At 36.9% G+C, this 27,844-nt stretch overlaps 1 protein-coding gene across 4 annotated transcripts in view; it reads right to left on the reverse strand.

The window, feature by feature from the left end:
- Window positions 1-27,844, reverse strand: part of LOC148945188 (uncharacterized) — a 64,836-nt gene that overhangs the window by 18,595 nt on the left and 18,397 nt on the right. For 2 of the 4 annotated variants that reach the window (XM_089099614.1, XM_089099615.1), the window contains exon 2: window positions 14,239-14,436. The exons of 1 other annotated variant lie outside the window; for it this stretch is intronic. In XM_089099614.1, coding sequence (XP_088955740.1) covers window positions 14,239-14,436 — 198 coding nt within the window. Of the gene's footprint in view, window positions 1-14,238; window positions 14,437-14,549; window positions 14,689-27,844 lie in introns of all 4 variants that reach the window. One more of the 4 variants, XM_089099616.1, reaches the window with a different exon arrangement.

The following is a 27,844-nucleotide window of genomic DNA, read 5'->3' on the forward strand; positions in this document are numbered from 1 at the left end:
CTGTTACGTAATTGTTTACCTATGTTGAGGATGACGTAATTTCGCGTGACTTGCTAGGGTTCACGGCTCACTTACCTCAGTATTATTTATGCATCGTAAGAATAAACATCTACATCTTATTTTTAAGAAGTGAAGATAAAATATTTCAAGAAGGCGTGTAGTAGCATTAAATGTCGACAAGGAGAAATATTTGAATTATGGAACAAGTGCTAATGGTAACACTATTGGATATGTATGCGTGCGTTGTCACGACAGCGATATATTAAATTTCTTTGGGGTACCGAAAAAATTCACGTTTTATAGGTGGATATGCAAGAGTAGCATCACCAGAGAAGTTAGGGTTGAAAGAGAACGCAAACATAAAAATAGTAGTTGATGGTGAGGGCCAACTTCATGCTCATGATGCTGGTAGTAACACGTTCCCAGTTGATGAATCTTATCACCACCCTCCTAGTATTAAAATTCAACGAAAGGTAAAAAGAAGACAGGTGTAGTCCCACAACATATGTTATATATGCGCCAAAACTGTAATCTATGTAAAAAATAATGCCTTAATAGACAGAGAAATCCCTGGCAAAATAAAAAGAGCACTGGCAGACAATATGATCAGGGAAATTAAAGATGAACTGGTGAAAAACAAACCCCCTGCAAACGTTACTAGTACCATCGATAGTTTACGAACAGATGCATTCATTGAACCATGAATCACTAAATATAAAAAAATGTTTCAAAGTAAAAAAATGTGTTTCTTGTTGGATATTTTACTGACAACAAAAAAGGTGAAAATAATCTTCATTCTTTGTTAGTGTATTATGGTCAGAGACAGTGTCAAGATTAAAAAGGATTGGATTTGAGAAACAAAATCTATACGGGATCTAGTGACTTTGGAAAAATGTTTGATTCTAAATGATCATTTTCAAGAGTTATCAGCGCAAAAGAAAATATTCTCCCAAAGAATGCTTGATGATATCCATCTTTGGACTATTGTGTTAATGGCCAGATGCAATTACTCGATTCACTGACATACTAATTGAAACAAAACAAAATGATATTGTTGATTTGCTTTTGAAGACTACCTATAAATTCTATTAAGACTAATATCTTTTTCGCATGGCAACATCAAATAAGTCGAAAAATTCTCACCAAACTGGTTTCGTGACGTCACTCGATTACTCTTCCTAGAAGTAAAAGAAACATTCAATTTATTGATCAAAAGTCAGTTTCTTTTTGGAAGTGAGACAGTCATCAATGAAAAATCTTTTACGCATGTCCATTATGTTTGTATACATTGGGCAGCTGGTCATCCTGTGAGATTTGTGCTATTGTTGCTGACTATGAAGAGTAAGTGTAGACTATGTATAAAAGTGAAGATTATGCAATCCATGTAAATTGCATAGAGGATATTTAGTACAAATTAAAGACTGAAATTCCTGTCTTGAAGATGTTTGTAACTCTCACACTAGAGGTTTGCCATGCTCCAATTGTCATTATGATAAATCTGAACAATGGGAAAACACTTACCCTGGTATGATGGGAAAAAAACTCAAACGAGATTTCAGTTTATTTTTAAGAGACTGGTATCGTCGTAGTTTTAAATTGTTCCGGGAGGAAGAACCTGGTCTACGCTTCAACTGATGGAATAACAAGAGTCAGGTTTTTATGACATCGCTGTGAAGATACTGGCTACTATGACTATAAACCTACTGATTTTTATTTGGCTGTTACAGAAAGCGATTCTTCATATGAGAATATGAGTGTGACATTGCTTCAAACAAGCAAATTGAAACATGTGAATTTTATAATATGAATCAAAATAGTATTATTGACTTTACATAGAGAAGTAATAAAAATGAAGTTATACTGTATTGTAGAAAATGTGACCCTTACTTTGCATGCCAAAATGAGTACAAACTGAGTCCTGACGAGCTGCCGCCACTTATCGTTGTCGATGGTTACCTATACTTGGAAGAAGAAATCTAAAGAATAAAGGCTTTTATTGTGCATACAAGTTTTATGAATAAATAAAGTCACAAACATTTTAGAAGCACTTCACTCTTAGGTCACTGAAATCAATATTGTACAGGTAGGAAAGGGTATTTTCAATTAGAAAGTCGCTCACTCGAGGATTATCTACACAAATGCTGAGAAATTTACTGTAAGTATATCCATGAGATCGAAAAATAAAATATAATAGTGCACGAAAATCACAGCTTTTGGTTGATCAATCTTGTACTCTCATCCAATGTTGAATAATAGATTTTCTACAATTAACCATGGCTTGATGCCAGCAACTACTTGAATTTGAATTTAATTCAAAATCAAATACTTGCGAGCATCAGACAATGCCTAATGGTAGAAAAAGCCGAGACAGATAGTCCAGGTGAGTGAGAGGCAAATATGGCATAAGCCTTTTTCAGCATTGTATAAAAATTGTATCATTTCACTTGTTAATAGATAAGTCTATCATCCATCCGTGCATGAGTCATTCCGAGGGCAGAATTAAGATATATAGTCATAGAACTAAGAGATGAAATATCGGATTGATTTTGCTCAAGAGTTTTTGATGTGGGATGTGTAGAATGAATACGGTAGGCCAATAAGATCAAACAATTCAATATTCGTCGCTGTTTGAAAAGTGTATAGCCAATGACCCGTCTTTACAACTTAAGGACTACCAGTAACAATGATAAAGGTATTGAATTTAATTCAAAATCAAATAGTTGTGAGCATCAGACCATGGCTAATTGTAGAAAAAGCCAAGACAGATAGTCCAAGTGAGTGAGAGGCAAATATGGCATAAGTACTTTTTAGGATTGTATAAAACTTATGTCATTTCACTTGTTGATAGATAAGTCTATCATCCATCCGTCCATACGTCATTCCTAGAGCAGACCTAAGATAGATAGTCATAGAACTAAGAGATGAAATATTGGATTGATATTGCTCAAGAGAGTTTTTGATGTGGGGTGCGTAGAATGAATACAGTAGGCCAAGACGATCAAAAAATTCGAAATTCATCGTTGATTGAAAAATGCATAGCCAATAACCTGTCTTTACAGTTGACAGACTACCAGTAACAATGATCCCTTTGAATATACCCTTTGAATATGTTCAAGGAAATAAGAGGGTACGCAATAAGATTTGTATTTGGACATGTACGGATCCAAGATGAATACCTTGATTATTTGATTTGTGTTCACGGGACCAAGTCTAATAGAACACTTTCATCATGGGTAACTCGTAATTGGTTTCTAAGTGATTTAGCGAGATTAATGTTATACTCTCCGTCAACGATTCGGCAAGGGTACACTCTAATCGTACTGTGCCCGTTCAGACAATACTCATATCCCAAGTACCAGAAAAATCCAATATAATGATACCATGAGTTTTTGCAAATGGTGTCGGTTATACCATTTTCAAATAGTTGCGAATCTCGATCTAGGGATTTCATAGCAAATTCATATAGGGTCCTGTAGGATTTATCAAAGGATAAATTGTAGAGCGAAGTTCCATTTACTTTACATACAAGAGATGAAAGTCCAAACATTTTAAATTCGTGTGGGGAATTGAGCCATGATGCAACTGCACAAGCACTTTTTACAAAAACTAAAGTAAGTTTTGAAGGAATTTCGTTATTGATAATTGACGAGTCGGTGTTGGTACGTGAACCCGTAGCAATATGTCGTTAATTCGTGATTGCATCCAGATCAAGCAGTTTAATAATATTCCCCCTTGCTCTTAATTTTTAAATTGCCAAAGCAACAGAACTGATAACCTGTTGTCTTCGTACACGAAGCATTGCTGAGGTGAGAGAGACTGTAGCTTCAGATGCAGTGGCAAGTACTTTTCACAAAATAAAATTGGACGGAGCAAGCTGTAACTTTATATCAATCTTAACATCGGGAGGCAGCCACTGAGGGATATTAAATATTTCATGATTTAATTTCCCAACCATGTGTAAATCAGTAGTTGTCACCTCTTTAAGTATATCAGTAGTGTCAGTGTCCGTTTTACATGTACATCCAATGGCTAAACCTCTCAGCTTCTTATACGACTCTGGAGTCATCAGCATGAATAGTATGTAACTTGCATAGTTTGAAAGATGGATGCTTGTGCTCCCCAACGTTCCATTTATGTAGACACTTAGTTGTCTAAACAAATTGTGTAATACACAGTTTTCATAGGATAACCACTCGGCAGCACTTGGTTTTGCATTGTTAGATTTTTTGACAATAATACTCAAATCTGTAAATGTAGAATTTAAATCTATGAAATAGTCTTCACTGGAATAAATTTGAAAATGAACATTTTCAGAAAGCGGCGGTTGCGGATAAAATAGTTCATAGTAATCATGTTCTACACTCACATCAACATTTTCTGCATTGAAAAGATTCAGAGATGAGGTGACTAAGGGTTGAGATTCTTTGTGCGGTAGATACGTAATTTCTAGGAAAAGAAATACTTTTTCGATCTAACAATTTTTGCTCTTGCTTTCTTTTTCTTCTTTGACAAGAGTGATGTTTTTCGTTTCTGACTTGAGTACTGATGAGTAATGAGGTGTTTCTCGCCCTTTTGAAACCTTTTCTTCTTTGTCGTAATTGCAATCACTCGCCAAGGGATCTCAGGCTAGACCTCAGATTTTGTGAAACACACAATCCTTCCCAGAGTCCCAATCGTGTACTGTAGAGAATTGTCCAGGCTTTAGCCCGACATTCATGAACGACCTCCTGTAATAAGTCATTCTATGACCCAATTGCCGTGGCCTAAGAGTATAACATTGCAATCGATTTCAGGACAAACACAAGTACTTTTTCTGTTAGCCATCTCACTGAATGGGTCGAAAATGACATGTAATTACAGCCAAACTTTTTGATATTGCTAAAGTATCACCTAATCCACTTCTTAATGTTAACTGACAGAGCTCAAAATATGAAGTGTTTACAGGAATATATTGAAGGTGTCTTATACTCTAGCGATGAATGTGATCGTGGGTGGTTTTTCGTTCAAGAATAGGTAGGAGGGGATATTGGTATTAATGACTCTCGATGTCTCAACAAAGGATGCATAAAGAAATATACAATTGTCCAATCAGAAGCCGTGTGGATAGTCTGAAAAATAACACATTAATCCAACTGATGATAACAGCACTTTTACCCTTGATTATTTTAACAAGAAATAATATGCTTTTTTCCTTTGAAAAAATCTTTCCTTTTTCATAATTGCCTTTCCAATGGAATTTGGGAGAAAATTTTCCATACAATGGCAGATGTTAAAAAGCGACCCTTTTTCGGCAAGTAACTAACGAATAATAACTTAAGCTCGGTCTATGCCCCCTTCCCAGAATATATGTTGACTAGTTAAATTAAATCTAATAACATTTTTCATATGAAAATAGTTATCACAGCGTACTGCACCCAAAGATTTGATGTAAATATAAGTCGATTAATTTGAACGGAAAAAATATTTCTAAATTGTGAACCACCCGTAATATCAGAGCGTTCAATTTACCAGACAAAAGGATGAACCCTTATCCATTAGTGTAACGATGGCTGTTCACTATCATTAGAGGGTTTAATCCCAAATATCTGACAGATTTTAATTAAGTCGTGTTTACCCACCTTCTAGAATAGGCTTCGATTAGCCGAAAAGCGCATTGAAATTGCAGACGAGGTAAAAACATATATTTTGCGAGAAAATTAGGTTATTTTTTTATCACCGATGGTGCTATGCAATAGCAGGATGCGTCTGGGTTTTACTTTTTAATTTCACATAGGGAATTATACCAGTTCTAATTTGACTATAATCCTGTCTTATTTTTTGGTGGAAAGGAGGAAGAGCCATCCCTTAATATGCATAGAAGCTTACCTGCAAGTAGGCAGGGGCCAATTCCTTTTTCAAGTTTCTTGTTTCACGTGACATCTCGAAATTAAGACTGATGAAATTCCTCGTCTGGTTCTGGGTTTTGTAGACCCCAGAGAACAAAGGAAATTACCCGCTCCATTACCCACTATATGAATAACATTCTCTTGCATAATGCTGTTTGTTGCATAACGAAAATCCCTTGTTCACATTGGAAAATCAATAGACTTCTAGACCATATAACGGCTCGCCTTTGCTCTTGTTAGAAAATCAATACATAACGGGAGTTCCTCTGTCTGTTAGCAGCAATGGAAATAAAGGGCCTGTATGTAAACCAGAAAAAACTATATAAATATTGGAATAAGATCAATTTGAGCAATTTGGACTAAGTCCCTACTTGGCTGGTGGGGGCCCTGAGGGTTTTTTCAACACCCTTAGGTTTTTAAACAATTAACATAGTGACCAGAAAAAACATTCCTTATTACATTACAAGCACCTGCATCTTGAAGAAGCTCAATTATATCAGCACCTTGTGGGAATTGCCGTTTAACTTCTTCGTGATTAATGGTGAAGAAGAAGAGTAGCGGCTATGGGCCCCTCAGAATTCGTTATGGCATCACTACTGACATTTCCTAGCGGGGCACAGGATGGCCCCGCTCACCTTTTGCAGTCCTGTGCTGGTAGGTATGTGAAAGTAATATTTTATGTTACATAGAGAAAAATTTTAGCAATGGAAGGGGCACTATTAACCGCCATCCCCCCACTTCAATAGTAAAGGCGTAGACCAAAAATATCCTTAGGATTCAAGAGAGGTTATATATCACTTTTCACAGCTCCCCCTTCCCCAAAACCCATTATATATACCTGGAGCCTTAATGAGAGTTAGGGTATTTTGCATTAAATGTACCCTTTGAAGCATCTGCCCTCCGCCACCAGGCGTACAAAATGACTCACCGCATGTCCTTCAGAACGGCTGATGTGGACTTGCAAATCTCTGTATGTAATTTTATGAAATAGGAAGCAAATCAGATTACTTAAACGAAGCTTTGAAATAAATGTCAGTAGCATTTTTCTGCAATAAGAAGGAAGATGTCACCCCGCAGGACAATTATTCAGACTTATTCTAAATGAAAGAGTGATTTTACTTCTTACTCCCCCTATACCTTTCTTTATTTATCTGAAGGCTCATCAAAAGTTAGCAGTTTGGGCATTGAAATGTATTCTTCTAGTCATCTTCCTCCCCGACCCCGCCTACAAATGACTAACAGGAGTTTTTAACTTTTAAATAGATTGCCTTTCTCAGAATTTTCAACTGATAGAGACTTGGTCCTCTTTGGGGCAAGATTGCAGTTTGGTGCCATAGAATAGTAGAAAACGAAAGTTCCGTGGCACAATCTTCATGGTCACTTAAAAAGGACCCAAGAACTTTGATCTTTCTTGTGAAAAAAAAAACACATTCCACATCTTTGTTAACAGGAGCTTGAAAATTCAATCTTAGGGTTCTCTGAGATGATTAATCAAATAATTTGATTTTCAATATGATCGCTTGCACATTTGGCGGTGTTTCTCCCTTTTTTCAAGAATCAGGCAAAGATTTCTCCGGCTCGTAGCTTCCGGTAGGCAACAAAAACCAATTTTGGTGATGTATCAAATGTTGTTTGGGGAATATTGCTCCGAGTCACTACTAGCTTGAAGTTCGTTACCATGGACTGTTTGAAAACATTTTTTGTGCTAAAAATTTTATTTGTGATAATATTATGATTTTCAAAAAGATCACTTGCCTTTTTTGGGGAACTTCCCCTTTTCTTCAAAAATTGCCCGATTTGTTCATTACCACGAACTGTTTAATACGACTTTCGTATGAAAAAGAAAGAGGATTAATCTGACAGCTGGATTCTAAGTTTAAATTTGTATTTTCATCTGTATTATTTTTCTTTAATGCCTGAAGATATAAGAGATATCAGTTCAAGGAGGAGAATCGTCTTGTTATAAAAATATATATTTTACATGGCTATTACGAAATCAAAACATGGTTTCTATGCCAGGAGGCTGAGTTTTGAGTATGAACCCTTAGAATTGCGAAGATCTTCGCAAAAGTCCACTTTAGGGGCTTTTGAGATCTTGGAAAGCCGTTGATCTTGGAGAGGTAAATGAAGCTTCTGATGATGAGATCAGATCTCCTTGGAAGCGGTTTTTAAGTTCCCATCTCTGCTCCTTCCATAACATATTCTAAGGTTTAGGAAATTGCATAGAGATAAGCCTACACCAGTTTTAATCTTGGAAAACAATTAATCTTTCCTGAATTTTGGCTTGAGTCTGATTTTCTTTTGCTCTATGTTTTGGACATGGTGGATTAAGATTAAATCCCTATTAATGCATAATACATATATAATAGATTAAATGTATTGATCCCTTTGCCAGGAATCCTCGCCATTTGAAATTTTGCTCGGTTTTGTCTCATTTTGCATGTAAAATTAACTACTCTTTTTATTTGAGAATTTTTTTCTTAATGTATTTGAAAAAAAATTTATTCCAAAGGAAATGTATCTTAAAACACCTTCCCATGCCCTCACCCAACACTGCTATTCTGGTGTCTGTTCACCCTGAAAAATTTTCTGTGAGCGCCCATGACTACTTCCTCTCAATTTCTTCGTTTTTTTAACAAGAAAATTTATGGAATTTTTATTTATTCCTATTTAATTTTATGTCCAATAGTTTAGCACCTTTATTACAAAGCCAAATTTGACCAGCTTTTTTTTTTTTTTTTTTGTAGAATTAGCTAACTGCGAGGATGTTCATGTTTAAGCCCAAGAATGTTGGTCATGATTAACCCTTTCCGGCACGAATTAAGAAATCGTCAGAAAATTTCGCTTTTTTTTTTTACTTTTCCTATGTCCTTGGGTTTAGAAACCGACAAATATTGAACTAAAAAAAAATTATTCCAACTATGAAATGAAATATAAGGTGGTCCCTGGTAGAGACCACTTTGAAACATGTGCAGAAAAAACCTCACTTCTGGCGAAAAGACCTAAAGCAGTTCTTCGTGCAGTTCATTCGCAATAAAACTTTACAAACTGAACATTGTCATTTTGTGCGATGTGGCTCAATCTTTCTACTACATTGAGCACATCTTCTTGAAGTACCCTGAGCAGGTAAGTGTTTTGATTGATCCAATCTCTTTTTTGGAGGAACGCAAGGCTTGAATTTGGGGAAAACTTCCAATTTTCTCTATGGCCGACCTCTCTCACCCTTGCATGAATAACTTCCAACCAAACAAGTGACAATTCGACATCTAAAGTCTTGCAACGTCATCTTATTAGCATCTGGTATAGTGGACAACTTGAACAAGATAAATGCATTGATTGTTCTAATGTCGATGAAGTGCCATAGTAGGTGATGCCACCACACTCTGATTTTTCTGTCAATCCTATAGAGAGACTCCAAAATATCGGCTTTGTTGACGCAGCCCATAAATTTGTTGTACTCGATAACCACGGTTAGGCATTTAACTTGGGTAATATATTTGTCTTTCTCCTTCCTACCGATCCTTGTCACTTCTCTTTCTTTATGAATCGTCAAAAGAAGTTGTACACATTGTTTGTCCTTCCAGCATACAATTGGATTCCATCTGAACTCAAAGTGAAGTCCGAATCACCTTGCCTCAGCTCTTTTTCAGCTTTGAGTTTGGGTAGACCTGTACGGTTTGCATGAACTGTATTACAACAGTAGAGCTTGCTGTTCCAGGAGGTTTTTTCCATTTTTTCGATGAGGTTTACTCAACCGAAAAAATTGTCACAATAAATGTGATAATTTTTGCCTTCCAATCCCGTGGTAAGATCGATAACTACTCGTTCTTCAAGTCCAAACTCTCTATGGTCAGCTAACTTCCTGGTGTAGACCTGAAAATCACAAACGAAACCGTGCGTGTCTGCTCTGACTCAGATCTTGTATCCTCGTTTTATGGGCTTCATAGGCATATAGTGCTTGAAAGCAATACGTCCTTTGAATTTGACTATGCTTTCGTCGACGGCCTGCTCTTTGGTAGGCTTGTAAGTCCTTCAAAAGCTTGAGCGTAGTTTGTCAATCAGAGGTCTGATCTTGTAGAGTTTGTCATAGTTACCACTTCTTGTCTGTGGTAAGATCAAATTATTATTTAGATGAGCGTGAGCAAGAATCCAGTTGAAACGGCTTATATTCATCAGCCCAGAGATGTAATTATCTCCTAGTTCATCGTGACTTTACCAGAAATCTCGATAAGATGGTACTGTCTTGATATCCATAAGCATATTTATTGCTAAAAAAAAAAACTTTCATTTCATCTCCAGTAATTGGGGTGAACGAAACACCTTTCTGAGTAGCATATAAATTTGTTTGAAATACGATATGGTCAATCAGATCAAGAATTTAGAATTAAAGAATAAAAAAGAGCAAATTTATTTTAAGATTTTAGATGCTAGACTCAGTTTTGTGGAAATTGCTTGAGTTTCATTTTTTTGTCGAGCTGCTGAAGTGGTCTCAAACTCAAACCACTCCAAAAAAAACTTTTTAGCATATGTTGCAAGGTGGTCATTGGGGATGACCAGTCTCTCATGTCCAATATCTCCTTATCGTGCTTCATATCTGAAACTGTGATGCTACTAACTTGTACTCTACTACACAAAGAACAAATTTACAGGACAAACAATATTAAAGATACTACTATTTCTAAGTATTTTAAACTTTCTAAAAAACAGCACGTGGTCCAATAGAATTACTAGATATCACCTCACTAGGTGTCAGTTAGGCTGCCCATAAAATTTTGCCCGTCAGACAGCGCTGCTAGGCATATGCTAGACCAGTGGTTTCTTATTTTCACCACATACGGATCATGGTAAAAAAATATAAAAAGGTGGTTTCACGTTGGAACCACTTCGTCGGAAAGGGTTAAGCCCAAGCAAGTAAGAAGACAGCAAAGAAAGTCGGATGAGACTCAAGGGACTGGATTAGATCCAGAAAGTCGGAAAAGGACTGAGAAAGCTATTTTTCAGTGTTAATTTCATTTATAGCAAATGCTAACTTTTAATTTTGTGTGTGTTTTAGTGTTCAAAGTTCTGACTTTTTTTGTCTCTCTTGTTGCATGTCTCTCAAGTTGCATGTTCTGATAATAGCAAACACACAGAAGCTGAGACTGTGAATCAAGCAAATGCCAGCCTATTAGAGGTCATGACTGCATCTAATGTCATCAAAATTTTCAAAGAATGGGAAACACAAAGATCAAAGAATACAATGTCCAAGGCAATGATGAACTACCTGCATTGAGTAGAATAAGTCTTGCTCTTCGTTTCTACTACCTGGAATGCAGACTTGGAACTACATCTCTAAGCCGGAGAGAAGCTAAGCAAACTCTTCCTTATTTTTGATAGGATCAAACACAAGTGACTGTGGCTAAGATATACTGCAAACATGTATGACAAGAGGACCAATGACCCTAAAACCTGGGGAGAGCTTCCCACAGACAATATTGCTGTAACAAAGAATGACACCCCCTTTGCATCTGTAGGGGCAGACCATGCGTGAGAATGTCTGAACAATCTGATGAAAATTCAGTATAGACTTGTTGGCATTTCAAACAATAGAAGTGCCTGACAAAGGTTCTTGGTTTCCCTGGAGCTCTCCCGTTTAGTTGAAGAACTCCAGAGTCAGTTTGGCCTGGAGCGTGACAAAACTAGAAAGCACCATACTCTTGGGCCAAGTGCTGCCAAGAAGGATCAACAATGCTATAAACAAGATAAGGGCAGCCATTCCCATTTGCTTCTGATGGTGACAGGCTGCACAATGCGATCACTCATACCTATATCCCTAATAAAAATGTACCATCAACTTTGACTGCAGACGTGACTGGTCAAAAGCTGTATGAACAACATGTTACAGAGCATGAAGTATACGTATCGGGGTAGTCTGCATATCGGCGTGTAATTCGAATTACTTTAGGAAGTCATCTAGTGAATAAACTAGTTATTACCTGTTCTTCCGGCGATACTGTGAGCAAAGATTTGCTTTTTCAGGACAACAATCACGAAGAAGCTGACATACTGTAGATCTATTGAGCTCTCTCGATATGACAGCAAAACCCCCAGATAGCTAGATAGTTTTTTTCTTCCCAGACACAAATGTCCTGGTGTTAGTCATACCAAACGATGATCTCAAGCTGAAGATCGCGTCCATATCCATGGTCTACGGAGTAGTACAGGGGAAGATCAATATGGAAAGAAAGAGCAAAGGCTTTGCCAGCCTTCCGTGCCTTTACTGGAGCTGCCAACACTGGAATGTTCTTTGGTATCAGCAAAGCAGCCTGGCTGCAAGTCTACATGAAGGTAGATAGCAATGTTATCATATCCCTGCAGTTACTTTCAACAGAGGAGTTAGCAAGCCAAACTATTTAGGCCACTTTAGCATGTTTTATCTGTGCAGCATGCAACCCTAAAAAATATTTATATCAAGAGCAAATCTGACCTAAGATGGCATCTCTATTGGAAGCGTATAGTAGAAAGCAACAAGCTACCTCCTACCATTGAAGCTCTACGACATCAATTTCTCAAGTCCTTATCCAAGCCACGGTGTGGAGACAGGCCAGCATTGCTCTGCAAAATCACCACATGGATATCCTGCAGCATAGCTACAATAAGGAGTCTGATGGGCAGCTGATACAAACCATGATAAGTGCTCTTCCAGCTCCGAAGGCCATCACTGAGATGGTAACGTGTCTATGCAAAAAAGACCGTCCTTCCAACAGATGTTAGTAGTACTTTCTTACTTCTGACGGAAGCAAGTAGAAATAATGCTGAGATTGTAAACCAACTCCCTGGAGAACCCAAATCCTATAGAAGTTATATTTCTCTAAAGAATAAACAGGAAGAAGGAATTAAATTCACGCCAGAATTTCCCAATTCAATTGAGATTGATGATTTACCAACCTATGACTTAAAACTCAAGAATAACACAATAATCATGCTAATGCATAATATAGATATTTTTGAGGGTATGTGCAATAGGAGACATGTGACAACAAGCAGCACAACAAACGAAAAAACGAAAATGATGCACAACAAATAATGTGGTTAGAATCCAAGCGACAGCGACAATCACTTAGAATTACAAACAAAAATGACGCACAAACAAATCTACAGTTAGAACAGAAGCAACAGCGAGAATCATGAGGAATTGCAAACGAAAATAACACAGCAAAATTTGCAATTAGAAGACTTGGGACAACAAGCATCAGAAGGCATTGCAAACAAAAATGATGCATATTGGAATTTGCAGATAGAAGACATGTAACAGCAAGAATCACAATAAATCACAAACGAAAATGATGTTTAACAAAATCTACAGCTAGAAGACATGCAACAATGAGCATGATCAATCATATAGGAAGCATTTGCAAGGTAATCAAAAGTATAATGGGATAAAGGAACGCGCTAGTTTAGGTTCATCACAACAAATCACAAATGAAAATGATGCACAAAGAAATATGTGGTTAGAAGACCAGCAACAGCAAGAATCACCACGAATCACAAACAAAAATGACACGCAACGAAGTCTGCAGTTAGAAGAGAAGCGATCTAGAGAATATCGACGAACTGGAAACGAAAATTATGCACAACGAAATCTGTGGTTTATGGTTTATGTGCCTTATGTAAATTTTTACATAAGGCAAGCAACAGTGAGAGCCACAACGAATTACAAACAAAATGATAAACAACAAAGCCTGAAGTTAGAAGACCTGCAACAACAGCATGTTCAATTGAATAGGAAGCATTTGCAAAGTAATCAAACTTACAATTGAACAAAGGAACGCGATATTTTAGCGCCAATAAAAAAAAGTAAACAGAATTAATGCTGACATTGTTGATTGCCTCCCAGGAGAATGACAAATCCTAAAAGCTATTATTCCGTGAAAAATAAAACAGAAGGAGTAATTGAATTCACGCCAGTCCCCCTTGATGTTGTCAGCCCGCTAATGTTGGAATGAGCCATTGTTGAAATTTCAAAGCACCTATTTAAAAGACTCCAGCAATTTGAAGTACCTGTTTTTTTTTTCAAGCCATTTTTAAGCTTAAGTAAATATATGAAAAACATGTCTTTTCAAAACAAAGAAAAGGGATATGAAAATGACAAAATGGGTGTATGTTTTATACGGGCAAAATATTCGTTGGATGTTTTGTTCTCTTCGTTTTCCTTTACTAGCCACAGACCCGATCTGTCATTTTCACATTCATTTCTTTGCTTTGTCATGGCTGGCAAGTTCAACTTTAAATTTTTTATATGTCTTTTCAAGCTGCACACTTTTAAGTTCAGAGTCTTCAAGACGGCTAAAACTATAAGTAAGATGGGTCCTACCTTAAACGTGATTCTTTTGCAGCGACTAGGAAGTCTTGATAAAGCAGCCAAAGTTCTACTATCTTCTTGGTGAATGACAAATTCCATAATATTTTGAAGTTTGCTGCTGTCTAGAAATACTGCATACCAGCTTTTACAAGTCTGACTAGCTGCTTCTATGTCCCTAAAGCTCAAGTATTCATATATTGTACGTATTATCTGAAAACATAATATCAGTTTGGTCAATAAATATTGATTCAAATTTAAGAAATCAACAGACATAATAACATTCAATTCTCTCAGGTGAGACAGAGAAAAATTTGCATCATTACCTTTCTTACTGCAAGAGGGTCACATTTTCAGGACTAAATATTTTGGGTAGGTTCCTTTAAATCTACTTGCCAGAATGTAATCACGAATGTTTGGGAGTGTTTGATGTTGATTGATGACACTGTAATGATGCAGCATATGCTGCAAAAAAACACTAAATTGTCTTATTTTAACAAAAAATGTAGAAGTGGTGTTAATGATTTACTATTAGTCGACATTTTTTCTTGTCCTTTTGAATTTGAATTAATTTTCTTTAATGATTTGAATGTTCAATATTCAATCATTGACAAGTTTCATATTTAGTTATTACCATGAAACTTTTGGTTACTAAGGGCTCTGATTCGCACTTTACTAGGTTGCAACTACTACTGCAATCATGATTGAATAAACAAAACCCAAAACAAACAGATATCATGCACTAAAGTCAAACTTAAAATGATCAGAAACTAGATTTACATTGCTATGACAACATTAAGTGTTGCTGCAATCTATTGTCAGCTTTGCTGAAAAAAGCGTTGCAGGAGCAACAATTTGATTTTATTTCGTCTCCATTCTTTATGTATCCTAGCTGTCAACTCCTCAAAATCATATGCATCAACAATATTTATATATTCAGAAAAAATGTCATGCTCCTTACAGACAGCCTCAAAATACAATATTATCTTATTTATTTATTTTAAATACATAACAGAGCAAGCCTGTCAAGTTACAAACTGATAGAAAAATACAGTAACAAAACTATAAATGTAACAGTCCCATAGCCCTGCTGTATGAACAACTACCGTCTGATATCTCTACTTCTAGTGATTTCTCGTATTTTTGAGAAATTAATTTATAGACAATTGATGGATTATTTTGAAAAAAGAGGTTTGTTTCACTCCAGTCAATTTGTTTTCAGAAAAAATATGTCAACAGAGAATGCTTTATTATTTTTGACTACAGTTGTTAACGATTGGCTAGATTCAGGTTTAAAGATGGCTTCAATTTTTCTGGATGTTACAAAGGCTCTTGACTGTGTTGATTCATGAGATTTTATTGGCTAAGCTTGAAGATGCTGGAATCCATTTTAAAAGTTTGAAATTGATAGCTCCATTTCTTCAAGGAAGAATGCAAAGAGTACAGCTGTGCAAAGTTCTGTCAGAAGAGATGGCAGTAAAGTGTGGTGTGCCACAGGGGTCTGTTAGAATTAATTTGTTAGAGTTTGTTAGATGTGTGCAATAAATGATGGCCAGGTGCAAGCAATACTTCCAAGTTTTGCTGATGATACACAGTTTAAAATGACAGCAAAAACAGAAGCAGAGTTGAAAAAAGGGCATGAAACAAGGAATCTTGCTAATTGAGAGGTGGATGAGAGTGAACAAACTGCTTGTTAATAAAAAAAACAAAAACAATATTCATATTATATGGCAAAAGTGCAAATTACCATCCATGAATTGAAGAAATTGAGTTAGAAAATGAACAAGTTTTGTAAAGTAGCTTGGTGTCATGGTAGATGAATGCCTAAGTTTTAAAGATCATATGGCATTTTGAAGAACTAAATTAGCCAAAAATGTTAGGATTCTCTGGAAGCTGAAGAATTTTTTCCCAAAAAAGATTTTTCCTTATTCATCCATATTTGCTGTACTGTGTTACAGTTCGGTTATCAATGTCCACTAGTCATTTAAATCTGCTCTGTGTGTTACAAAATGATGCAGTAAAAGTTTTGACAAATGATTTGTCCCAGAATTTGGTAAGATCTAAGCATCACCAATTAAAAATTTTACCATTTTTGGTTTGGCTAAATTTTATGTAAATTCGCTTATGTAAAATTTTTTTTTCTAATTTGTTACCTGCATGTTTTTGGAATTTTATAAAAACAGAGGGAACATAGTTATGAAACTAGAAACGTTGAATTGGTTAGAATACCAGTTCCAATTACTACCACTTCTAAGTTTTCTATTAGGTATATTGGCCCTGAAGTCTGGCTCAGGCTTCCAGCAGAAGTAAAAGGTAAGTAGGCCCTTGAGGAATTCTGTGCTACTTTGCGATGTGTTTGTTTTAACCAGTATTATTATTATTTATTGGAAAACCCGTCATACAAAAAAGGAAAAGACGGAGCAATAAAAAAAAAAAAAAAAAAAGCAATACACATAAAATTAGTAGTTATAAACGTGGTTTTTTTTTACGAACGCTGGTGAAAATATATAAATAAACTCTTATAACAGATTAAAAAAAACGAGAAAGAAAAACTCAATTATACACTGCTCTGTAGGTACGCGATTTGTTTCTTTTTTTTTTTAGGCTCCTAGTTACTGAAAAAACGTAATTAATATGAACATCATTCCATCAAGCTGTAATTTGTAAAAAAAAAATAACCCAAATAATCATCAGCGAATTAAAAATATACAGTAGATAACCATATGAACTAGTGTAAATAAAGGAGGCACACTTGTGCTCAAGGAGGCACACTTGTGCCTCTATAAAGAGGCGACCCACCACAATGTTAAGCGATTTCAGGTCCTAGAGGTCGCAGAGAGACGGCGGTAATCGCATTTTGTAGCCCAAGCTCAAACTAAGAAACTTGAAAAATTTCATCCTCCTCCGACTTTATCTTCATGGGATATACTGGGCCGGAAGTTTGGACCCTCCCACAACAGCCCCCCTTTAACGTTGTCCGATTGGGCTGAAATTTAGAGGTTAAGCTTTCCTAGGGCCCGGGAGCTTATCCTCGAAATTTCAGCTCAATCCGATCACTTCTTCCCTGTTTTCAAAAAACCAAATATAGCCACTTAAAATTCATCATCATGTCTTTTTTTTTCTGAGCCACACCTACAGGCCACAGTTGACAACGAATCGGGTTGAATGAGGACTCATTCGAAGCAGAGTTCGGCCTGTTTGGGCCTTTTGATATTTTCAGACCGAAAAAATTATCCCCCGAATTTACATTTACGAAAAACCTCGTTTTCCTATATTGGCCCATGTTAATTTTTCCCACCACAACCCCCCTTGAACGGTGTCTGATGGGGCTGAAGGTGGTAATCCGATCTTTCCAGGGGCCTGGGAGCTCATCCTCAAAATTTCAGCTCAATCTAGTCACATTTTCTCTGTTTTCCAAAAAACAAATATCCAGTTTTCCAGGGATTTGCTTGCGTTAAAATTAGCTTCCATTTACTAAATAAGAATTACAATTGTGTCTGTATAGTCCAGCGGTTGATACTCCAGATTGTTAGGCGGAAAACTCGGGTTCGATTCACCATCAGAGCAAATTTTTTATATACTGAATTTTAACTTTAAAAAGAAATTCAGTTTATTTTTTAAATTATTTGAAAAAAATTACGTTTTCTAAAGAGTTAAAGAGGCTGAGTTACAAGGTCGACCCTTAAAACGTACAGGGATTAGGAGGCACAGTTGGGGGGCTGTTAAAGAGGCTGATTCACAAGTTCGAACCTTAAAACGTACAGGGATTAGGATGCACCCTGTACGACGTGATTTGAGTATTCAGGAATTAAAAGCCTTAACACAAGAATAGTCAAGAGCGGGGGTTTGGGGGCGGCAGCCCCCCAACTTTAACTCCTGACACGATCAGCTAACAGTTAGTCAAGCAATAATAAGTAATAAACTGTACAAAAACGTGCAGAAATTATTTGAAAAAAACTACGTTTTCTAAAGAGTTAAAGAGGCTGAGTTAAAAGGTCGAACCTTAAAACGTACAGGGATTAGGAGGCACAGTTGGGGGGCTACCACCCCCAAACCCCCACTTTCGCAGCCTTTAAATATAAAAGAAATTTCTTTAAACTGAAAGTAAGGAGCGACATTAAAACTTAAAACGAACAGAAATTATTCCGTATATGAAAGAGGCTGTGCCCTCCTCAACGCCTCGCTCTTTACGCTAAAGTTTTTATTGTTTAAAAAAAGAGTTGTGAGAAAGTCAAACTTTAGCGTAAAGAGCGAGGCGTTGAGGAGGGCACAGCCTCTTTCATATACGGAATAATTTCTGTTCGTTTTAAGTTTTAATGTCGCTCCTTACTTTCAGTTTAAAGAAATTTTTTTTTTATTTAAAGGCTGCGAAAGTGGGGGGTTTGGGGGCGGTAGCCCCCCAACTGTGCCTCCTAATCCCTGTACGTTTTAAGGTTCGACCTTTTAACTCAGCCTCTTTAACTCTTTAGAAAACGTAGTTTTTTTCAAAAAATATGATAATAACCGGTAAACACAATTAAACGACACTTTTGCCCGCTGGTCGTGAACTCGGAGTACTCTCGACAAATGCTTCATTTACTCCGAAATACATTAGATATTAGAAACAAGGAAATTATTCAATCACGAATCCTTTTAATTAAATTATTAGTAATATATGTAAGAAATTATAAAAAAAAATTGAAACCAAAATTGAGAATAACCAGCGTCACTTAAATTGGACTCATACGAAAAGAGACGAAATCATTAATCAGTTTAAAAACAGCAACAATTACACTAAGCGCGAAAACATACAAAAAGAAAAACAACTAAGGGATGGTTCAACTTCATTAAACGGAAATTATAAGCACGAATTTGCTTTTCCACAGCTATAATGGGGTCAGCAATGCTGAATTTTCTAATTAGATAAGAATTACGCGTCCAAGAGGGAAAAACGTAAAAGATATTTTGCGAACCGGAAGAAAACTGAACGAATTTTTGACTTGTCAGAATTTGTGAGTATTTTCCAAAACGGCGATATGTACAGATAATGTGGTAGAGCGAAAGAGTTAAAAAGTTTTGAGAGAAGATGGCGGTTGAACCGTAACTTATTAGTTACAAAAGAAGCATATGATAACCCAACTCTACGCTCAATGTGAGCAATTAATAGTTGTTGCGCGTGCATTACTGACGAACCAATGGGAAGACCGAGGTAGGTGATATTATCTACTGGCTTAATCCTACTATTTCCGAGAGGAATATCCCTAGGCGACGCTTGCTTCCAGTTGAAGAATACAACTTCGGACTTTTCAGCATTGATCTGAAGACCTAATTTTGCATACTCAGATTGTAGCGTTGCGAAAATATCGCTAATGCGTTGGATATTGCGGCTCAAATTCAGAATGTCGTCTGCATAACATACGAGACATAAATCAAGACCGGCAAAGATAAATGATGTGGGAAGAGCTGACTGTGCAGCAAGAACTCCATTATTGAAGAGTGAAGGGGAAGAAACAGCACCTTGACGGGTACCTTTTTCGACATTGACAAAAATATTAGGGGTTGCTGCGTAGACTTGAGAGCCGTCAACTTTAGCTAATGGATGAAGTATTAGGCGAACTTTAAGACGATAATACATGTCTCGTAGGGCTCTGATATATGAGGGGCTCACTCCACGTTTTGCTGCATGGAGTAGCATAGCAGCGTGAATGAGATATTCGAACGCTTTACGAACATCATGCCCAGCCAACACGAGAGTTTCACCTTATGCATCAGCATCGATCAATGCGTTTGCGACAACCGACGAAGCGTGGGCACAACCGAGACGTGGCTGGAATCCAAATTGGTAAGGTGGAACATAGCATTTTGCGTTCAGATGGTCAATGAACAGAAGTTCAAAAAGCTTACAGAAGGTAGTAGCCCCTGTTATAGGGCGAAAGGACGAGCACTGGGTAGCGAGTTTACCTCTCTTTGGAATTGGAGTGAGATCTCCGATTGAGAAAGAAGACGGTACAACTCCTTGGGTAACAATCATCTGCATCAAAAGAGCAATATGGTTTACCAGCAGCTCGCTTCCATGCAGAATATGAAGAGCACTTATTTTATCGATGCCAGAAGATTTTTTACGCCTTAGGCGTTGGATTGCTCGCAGTACAGAATCAACTGAAACAACAAAATTGTCGGTTGGACAACTAGACAGAAATTTATCAAGCTTATTTTCATATTCGGACTGTAGGGCGGCATCTGGTGGGGAGAATTCAGCAGAGAAGTATGAATTCCATTCGGAATCAGGAATAACTTGAGCAGATAGGCGGGCCCAAGGAGGATCTCTTGATACATTTCTCCAGAAGGAAGGTTGGAACAGAGAAGCTTGCTGGGATGTCTCTTCAACTATCTGGTTCGTGTGGATAGAAAGTTATCTTGCAAACTTACTTTTAGTAGAAAGACGAATGTCAGAAACCCAGCCAGAGCGAGGACGTTCAAACTGGAGCAACAAATGGTACCAAAATTTGGATTTTCTCCAAGCTTCAACTAGGCTCGGTTTACTAGACCAATGCTTTGTGACACCCCGACGTATACGTTTAAGAGGTATGCTGGCTTTTTCTGCGCATCGCAGAGCATGGTAAATTTGTGCAAAATAGATATCTAGCAACACTCGTATGTCATTTGCATCAACTTGAGGATTTTTCATGACGAGTTGGTACAGGGCAATAATTTTATGTATGACAGAATTAGTAACTGCAGCAAAAAGATCCTCTTGGATGTTTTCCAATCCCTGTACAATTGGGCGTGGGGCTGATGTGGTTGTGTGGTGGGAGTAGACTGAGCAGAGGGACAATAAGTAGATGCAGAAACTGGAAGGTGGTCTGATAGTTGAAAAGAAGTATCGACGTGAACCGTTGACACTTGGAGATTTATAGAAGAAACTGCATGGTAGAGGTTCGACACGTGACTTGAATGGTGTGTGTAAGTGTAATCAAGATCTGTCTGCAATATCCTAAGCCAATCGTCAAAAATACCAGACAAAATAGAAGTACGCAATAACGAGGCGTCAGTTAAATTAAAGTTAAAATCTCCTATAATAATACAACACTTACCTAACAGGCGAATCTTTGAAAGGCAAGACCCTAGTTTCTCACATGCAAAAGTAAATACAAATTCCGATCGGTCATTGCGGTAATCTGTCGGGAGATAGACGTTTACAATAACATACTCTTTTACACGGACAGCAAGAAAAAAATCACATGAATCAAAAATACTCGGCCGGCACAAGGTCCTAACAAGCATTGCAATACCACCCGAGGGGCGGACACTGGAAGCAGATCATTTAGCGGGCACCGAATAGCTAGTAAAATGATTGTCAATTTTCAGAAGGCCTAAACTATGACTCGTAAAAAAAAATATTCCACGAAAGTACAGCTTGCGTAGTAGTAGACACACCCATGTCATACTAGTACCCATGGGCTTTGCTAGTTGACTGTTGTTATTAGGACACTTTACACTGTAACAAGTATGGCCAGTAACTTTAAATTCTAGACAGAACATTTTTTCGAACACGGAGAGGCACTGTTGGAGGTGTGATCGCATGATCCACAGCAAGAGCAGAGGGCCCGATTAGAGCACTGCGAGGCCAGATGCCCAGTCTTATGACATGAGAAACAACGCTTTGGGAGATATACAAATGCTTGTACAGAAAGCTTTTCGTAGCCAACTTTCACAGAAACTTTCAAGAACTGATCCAGGTTTCGTTTTGACTCAAAGTAGATCTTGAACACTCGGGACTTTCCGCACTGTGAAACTTTCACGCAATTTGGTATAAGAGGTTTATTTATTATTTTAGACATGGATTGAGTGACTGATTTGAAAGTAAGTATTTGCTTGTGAGGGTTAAAAGAGAAATTGATTTGTGTGTTGATCAAGGTGAGTGTCAGTATGTGTCAGGAAGAATGATGAATTATAGAGTATGAGTGTGCGATTCCTTTAAGTTCCCTATAAATATATTATATTTATGGGAAGGTTAAGGTCGGGTTTGCTATCAACGTAACGTAATGGGAGATCAAGTGGCTCACTTTTCCGCTTGCACAAGGCATTGGGAAACTTTGTCGAGGACGTGATGCCACTAAACGTCGATATCCGTTGGCCAATCAGAGGCGACCCCAGTCAAAGGGAAGGTTACGCACTCGTTGCCTGTTGTATTTGGTGAGTTGTAATATTTCCGATTGCTCTTTGATACCATCATGGTGTTGTAAGTTTGCACAATATAAGATGCATGGATAATCTATACGGATGGATACCAACATGAAAGGCTCCTATAGACATAGGACAAAAAAATATAGAAAAATCCTCTCTCAAAATACAATGTTCAAGAATGCGCCCATTGTATAAATGACAATGTTTGAAGATGAGGGGGTTATTTCTAATGTTGTTACCGGTACTTTTGGCAAAGATACTCAAAAGCAAAGAAAAAGGGCAAGGCCTAGTCAGTTGGTTGGGGAAAAAGACAAGCTTTGCTGATACTGAAAAACTTATCCCAATCATGGTGAAAAGCAGACGCAGCAAAAAATTTGCAGAAGATAAACAGTGTGTTTTTATGCAGTGGAAAACAAACTCTGGAGCTAGTTTGATCTTTTGTCCAAAACTTTTGTCTATGAGACTAGAAGAGAACTTAATCAAGTTCAGAATATGATGTCAAGAAAAAAAGGACAAATGGGTAAAGGGGGTGATAAATGGTGCTAGTATGCCTAGCCCTAGCAGCAGGGAAAGCATCTTCCAAAGAATATTACTGCTCAAAGGACCTCGTTGAGGTACGCCAGAAAGGATAGTTGGCCTTATGGTGCCCTGCAACGGGTTTCACGTGTGAGAAAAAATAAGTATAACCAGGTCTCATGTCAAGGGAGATGTGAAATATATTCATGTAACTATTGACATAGACCTGACAGAAAAAATTGAAGAGTGGAATTTCTGACTCCTGATTGGTATGAGGCAACACATGATTCTTAAAGCTCTTTACAGTAGGATGCAAAGCCATTTAGCATAAAGAAAGATACAACCAAGACTGTTATAACAGATGACGAGCTGGCATGTTCATCACAACTCTAAGCTATTTCAGTGCCACCAAATGAGAGCAGACATTAGATTGCTGGCAGATTAATTGGCATCATTGTCAAGGTACTTTATATAATGTTGTGAGGGTGCTAGCAATGAGGAAAACACTTTATAGTGTTGGTGAAGGAGTCTTGATTTTCGTCAAGTTCAGTGATGGAAATAAAATTATTCCATTTGGACATATGTATTACCTAATAAGTGATGCCAAGCTTTGCATGCTTATACAGGCTACAGCACTGTCACTGTCCAACCTACTTGTCTTGGGTCTAAACTCCCTTGGGCAGTCCCTAACAGTACATAAACATTTCAGTTTTGTGTTTATAACACATACCCTTTTTGAACAGTTTTATTGTGTTGATATGTTTCATTGTATTTAGTTCAGAAAACATTTGATTTTTCAGTCCTTATTTCTTGTATATAGTACTCAATAGTATAACTTAGGAAAGATTCTTAAATAGTTCGTTTGCGGGGTGAGGCGATTGCCCCCATCACCTCCCCCTTGTATCTGTGCTTGGGCTGGGCTACCTTTCTTTTGCTTTCGTGGGCTGTCAATTGTTGCTGTAGATCTCTTTCTAACGAGACAACTCCCTGGCCACTGCAAGGCTTGTATCTCTTCTCATCTTGCCTGTCAAGCATTGCATGTCTTTCTCCATTTCTTGTCCTTTTTGGTGAATCCAACAATAGAAAACTTTCTTTTCCTTGTTTCTTTGGTCCCGTATAATTTGCTTCTTTTGCCTTGGCTTGTCTTTTGTCATTATGAATAACATAATGCCAAGCCTTTTTTTTAACAGAGGCGGATGCAGTATCAGGTTTTGAAAGCTTTATAGTATGTTGAACATTGACTTTTGCCTTAGCTTGTGTTTTGTCATTATGAAACACATATTGTCACACCTTTGTTTTCTTAACAAAGGCACCCAGATTACCTGAAAATTGCAAATCTTCTTCTTCTTCTAATTCGCAGCAGGCGGGCTATTCAGTTGGTACTATTTAGCCCTCTTCTTTTTGCTTCACTCTGTGGGCTACAGAGCTACTGTCTTGGTTGTCTCTTATTTATTAGATATCTTTCAGTAGATCTTTTGACTCAAGGAGTTCAAATATAAGATGATAGACATCGATTTCTGTGCTCTGTGTGCAGGTATAGTTGGCTAGGCTCTTGGCTGATAGTGAGATTTTGTGGTGTTTGAAGTATTTTAACAGTTTACAAAGCAAGGTATGTTGTGCAGACGTCAGCATATTACATTCAAATAGGCAATGATCAATTGTTTCATTATTCACATTACAATGCCTGAAAAGAGGGGACAGGGGAATTGTACCACTTGAATTAGAAAGCTTATATGAGAATGCAAGAAAATTTAGTCCATTTGTTCCAGAACGAATTATATGATAGATTTTAAAAAGATAATTATTGGGAAAGAGGGAAATCATTTGATTAATCTTATTAAAAAGAATATCTGATGTTCTACGTCGAAAAATATATCTAATTGGGATTGGTCTCCCAATTTGTTGGTCAATATTGATAGCATTTTGTGCTATTTCATTAATCTGATGACTACCAGTTATGCCAGAGTTGCTAGGAATATACTGAATATAAGTTTTTATGCCATTTGAAGCAAGATTAGCAATAATACTGAGACAATGATAAGTGTCAATGTCCAACTTATATTGTGGAGCTGAGGCCAGCAACTCAAGGCTTGATAAAGAGTCGGAATAGATGATAATATTATTCGAATTTGCAATCAAAGGTTGGTTTTGCTTAAGGTGTTCTAATGCCATGTTCTAAAGTCCTTGAGGTGTTCTAAAGTCCTTGTCGAAATATTTGCTTATTTCTTCTTCTTCATTCCCCACCCCTATAATTGAAAAAAATCTCCCCCCCCAAAAAAAAAAAAATCCAGATCACCTAAAGATATACTAATGTCTAATTTTAATGTCTAATTAAATCAAGTTTCAGAAAAAAAGATAACATGAACTAGACAAGAGTTAACAGTAACATATACAATTATGTTTACTAAACATGGTAGAGTTGAAACACAAATATCTTCTTCTTCTTCCAAGTCACTGCAGTTGGGCTATTTAGTTAATACTATTTAGCCCTCTTCTTTTTGCTTCACTCTGTGGGCTACAGAGCTACTGGCTGGATGGTCTCTCATATTTTAAATATTGTCAGGCATCTTTAAGGACATCTTTTGACCCAAGGAGTTCGAATATAATATGATAGATATCGATTTCTGTGCTCTGTGTGTTCTTTTTCTTTTTTGTTTGGCACTGAGGGCGACTTGGCGGAAGTCTTCTTCTTCTAATTCACAGCAGGAAGTCCTTGTCGAAATATTTGCTTATTTCTTCTTCTTCATGGTTTTCCACTGGCTGACAAAATCCTCGTTTTTTCACCTTTTTTTATTTTATTTTTCATTTTGTTATTTTCTTTCCTCTCTGAGTTTCATTTGTCATGTATAGCCAGTGTGGTCTAAGAATGTATTTAAACCAATTAATAGGAGTCTGGAAGCAACTTGAAAAGTTTCAACTGTTTTTTAGCTTGCAGAATTGCTTTTTGTGTGAAGCAGGAGTAAAATAGAGACATCAAGTTCCATCTTTGTTTGTCTTGATCTTCTATTTTATTCTTATCGCTAATTTTTATCAGCGTTCCATTGTATTTTGCTAGTATATTTGTCTATGCAAGACTTTTGGAATTATATTTCATGCCCTTGCTTCTCTTCACTGAATTCAAATTCTGCAACCACACTCCCATCTTGATATAACACACTATCATAAGCCCTTTAAAATAATGCAGCTCAAGATTTAAATGTCATTTAATTTATCAAAATCTTCATATAAAGCATACCTGCATACATGGAGAAGATGCCCCACCCCTATAATTGAAAAAAAAATCCCCCCCCCAAATAAAAATCCAGATCACCTAAAGATATACTAATGTCTAATTTTAACCCCCCTTCTCAAATGAAACCACAAACAATTGAGTCTTGGTGAGTTGAGTAAGATGTACTGAGTTCTGGGGCTGAATTGTCTGTATTTGGAATCCTGTTTGGAGTTAGGGAGGTTGAGGTGTCTATGTTAGATTGACTATGTCAAGTTTTTAGTATGGCGAGTTTCCGCATTTTCGATTGCTTTTGGTTATTTGTTTGCATTGAGTTCACAGGACTTGGTTTCTGTTCCGAATTTATGATTTATGATTTAAGATATTGAAGTTGAAAGTAAAAAAAAAATACGTTGAGTTTGATTTATTGCAGGTCGGAGTGAGTTTCAGAAATCATTCAATAAGTGATCGAAAAATATTAGAAATGTCTATATAGATAGGGTTCGGAAAGGAGGATACTTGGGTCTCACCTGAAGTTCTCAAACTGAAATGCAGCTGCAAATTAGAGGTAAAAAAAAATATGGTGAGTTTTACTGATTGTAAGCACGAATAAGATAGTGTCAGGAACAATTCAGTGAGTAATACAGACTTAAAAATACTTTTGTAAATTATGCAACCTCATTTTGATCAAATTCAAAATCAAGTTTCAGAAAAAAAGATAATATGACTTGGACAAGAGTTAACAGCAACATATACAAATATGTTTACTAAACATGGTAGGGTTAAAACACAAAAATGAACTTATAGCTTTTCAACTTAATTCTCTTCTTCTTGAGAAGCTTTGCTACATATAATTTTAAAGAAAACTTCATGGAAATTTTATTATTTCATCTTTCATTTGATACGAAAGCCAGTATCGTTAAATTAACCAGTTGTTTCATACGTTGCTAATTGTTTCATACTGCTAAATACGTTGGAGGTAAACATTATGCCACTTTGATGGGCATTAGAGGTTATAGTACTCAGAAGTGTGTAAATCTGTTTCCTAATCTTTTTATTTAGATTGTTTTGTGAGTTTCAACAAGAAGCAATTCATCTTAACAAATAGGCTACCAGGTTTTAGCACTTACTGAATCTTAATATGAATAGAATTTCATTGTGGAGTCTCAGGCAAGTGATCCAAAAATTTATAAAGAATTGTGAAAAGTTGAAATTTGCTCAGTATTCTGGACTGAGCTGGGGCATTGAATAGATACTATTTGCAAAGTGATTGGTGATGATGGGCATCCGTGAACAAGTGCTAAATTGAGAGAGGAATTTCGAACAATATTTGGGGGCGCCCACCCGCCCAGAGCCTCAGGCAAGTGAGTGACCCAGAAAATTTGAAAAATTAAAATTTGCTCAGAATGCAGGGCTGAGCTTAAGCAATGAATAGGTACTATTTGGAAGATAAATATGGCTTTAAACGATTTTTTGCCTGTTATTCCAAGCAAATTAATGGTCCTATGTCAATTCTAGATTCTTGGTCAACCTTCATAAGACCATAGGCGGGTGTGCCTTGTTTGCCTCTTATTCCAGGCAATTTAATGGTTTTATTTCAATTTTAAATTCTTGGACAACCTGCCTGAGACTCTAGGCAGGCGTGCCTTTCCAAAACTAACACAAAACTAACACTCCGCTAGTTTCAAATCAGTTCTTCTGGGAACTTTAGAAAAAGTCAAAATCCTATAG

The sequence above is a fragment of the Artemia sp. Qi Xiang Cuo genome, chromosome 13, assembly GCF_049724085.1.
Source record: "Artemia sp. Qi Xiang Cuo chromosome 13, ASM4972408v1, whole genome shotgun sequence".
Lineage (NCBI taxonomy): Eukaryota > Metazoa > Arthropoda > Branchiopoda > Anostraca > Artemiidae > Artemia > Artemia sp. Qi Xiang Cuo.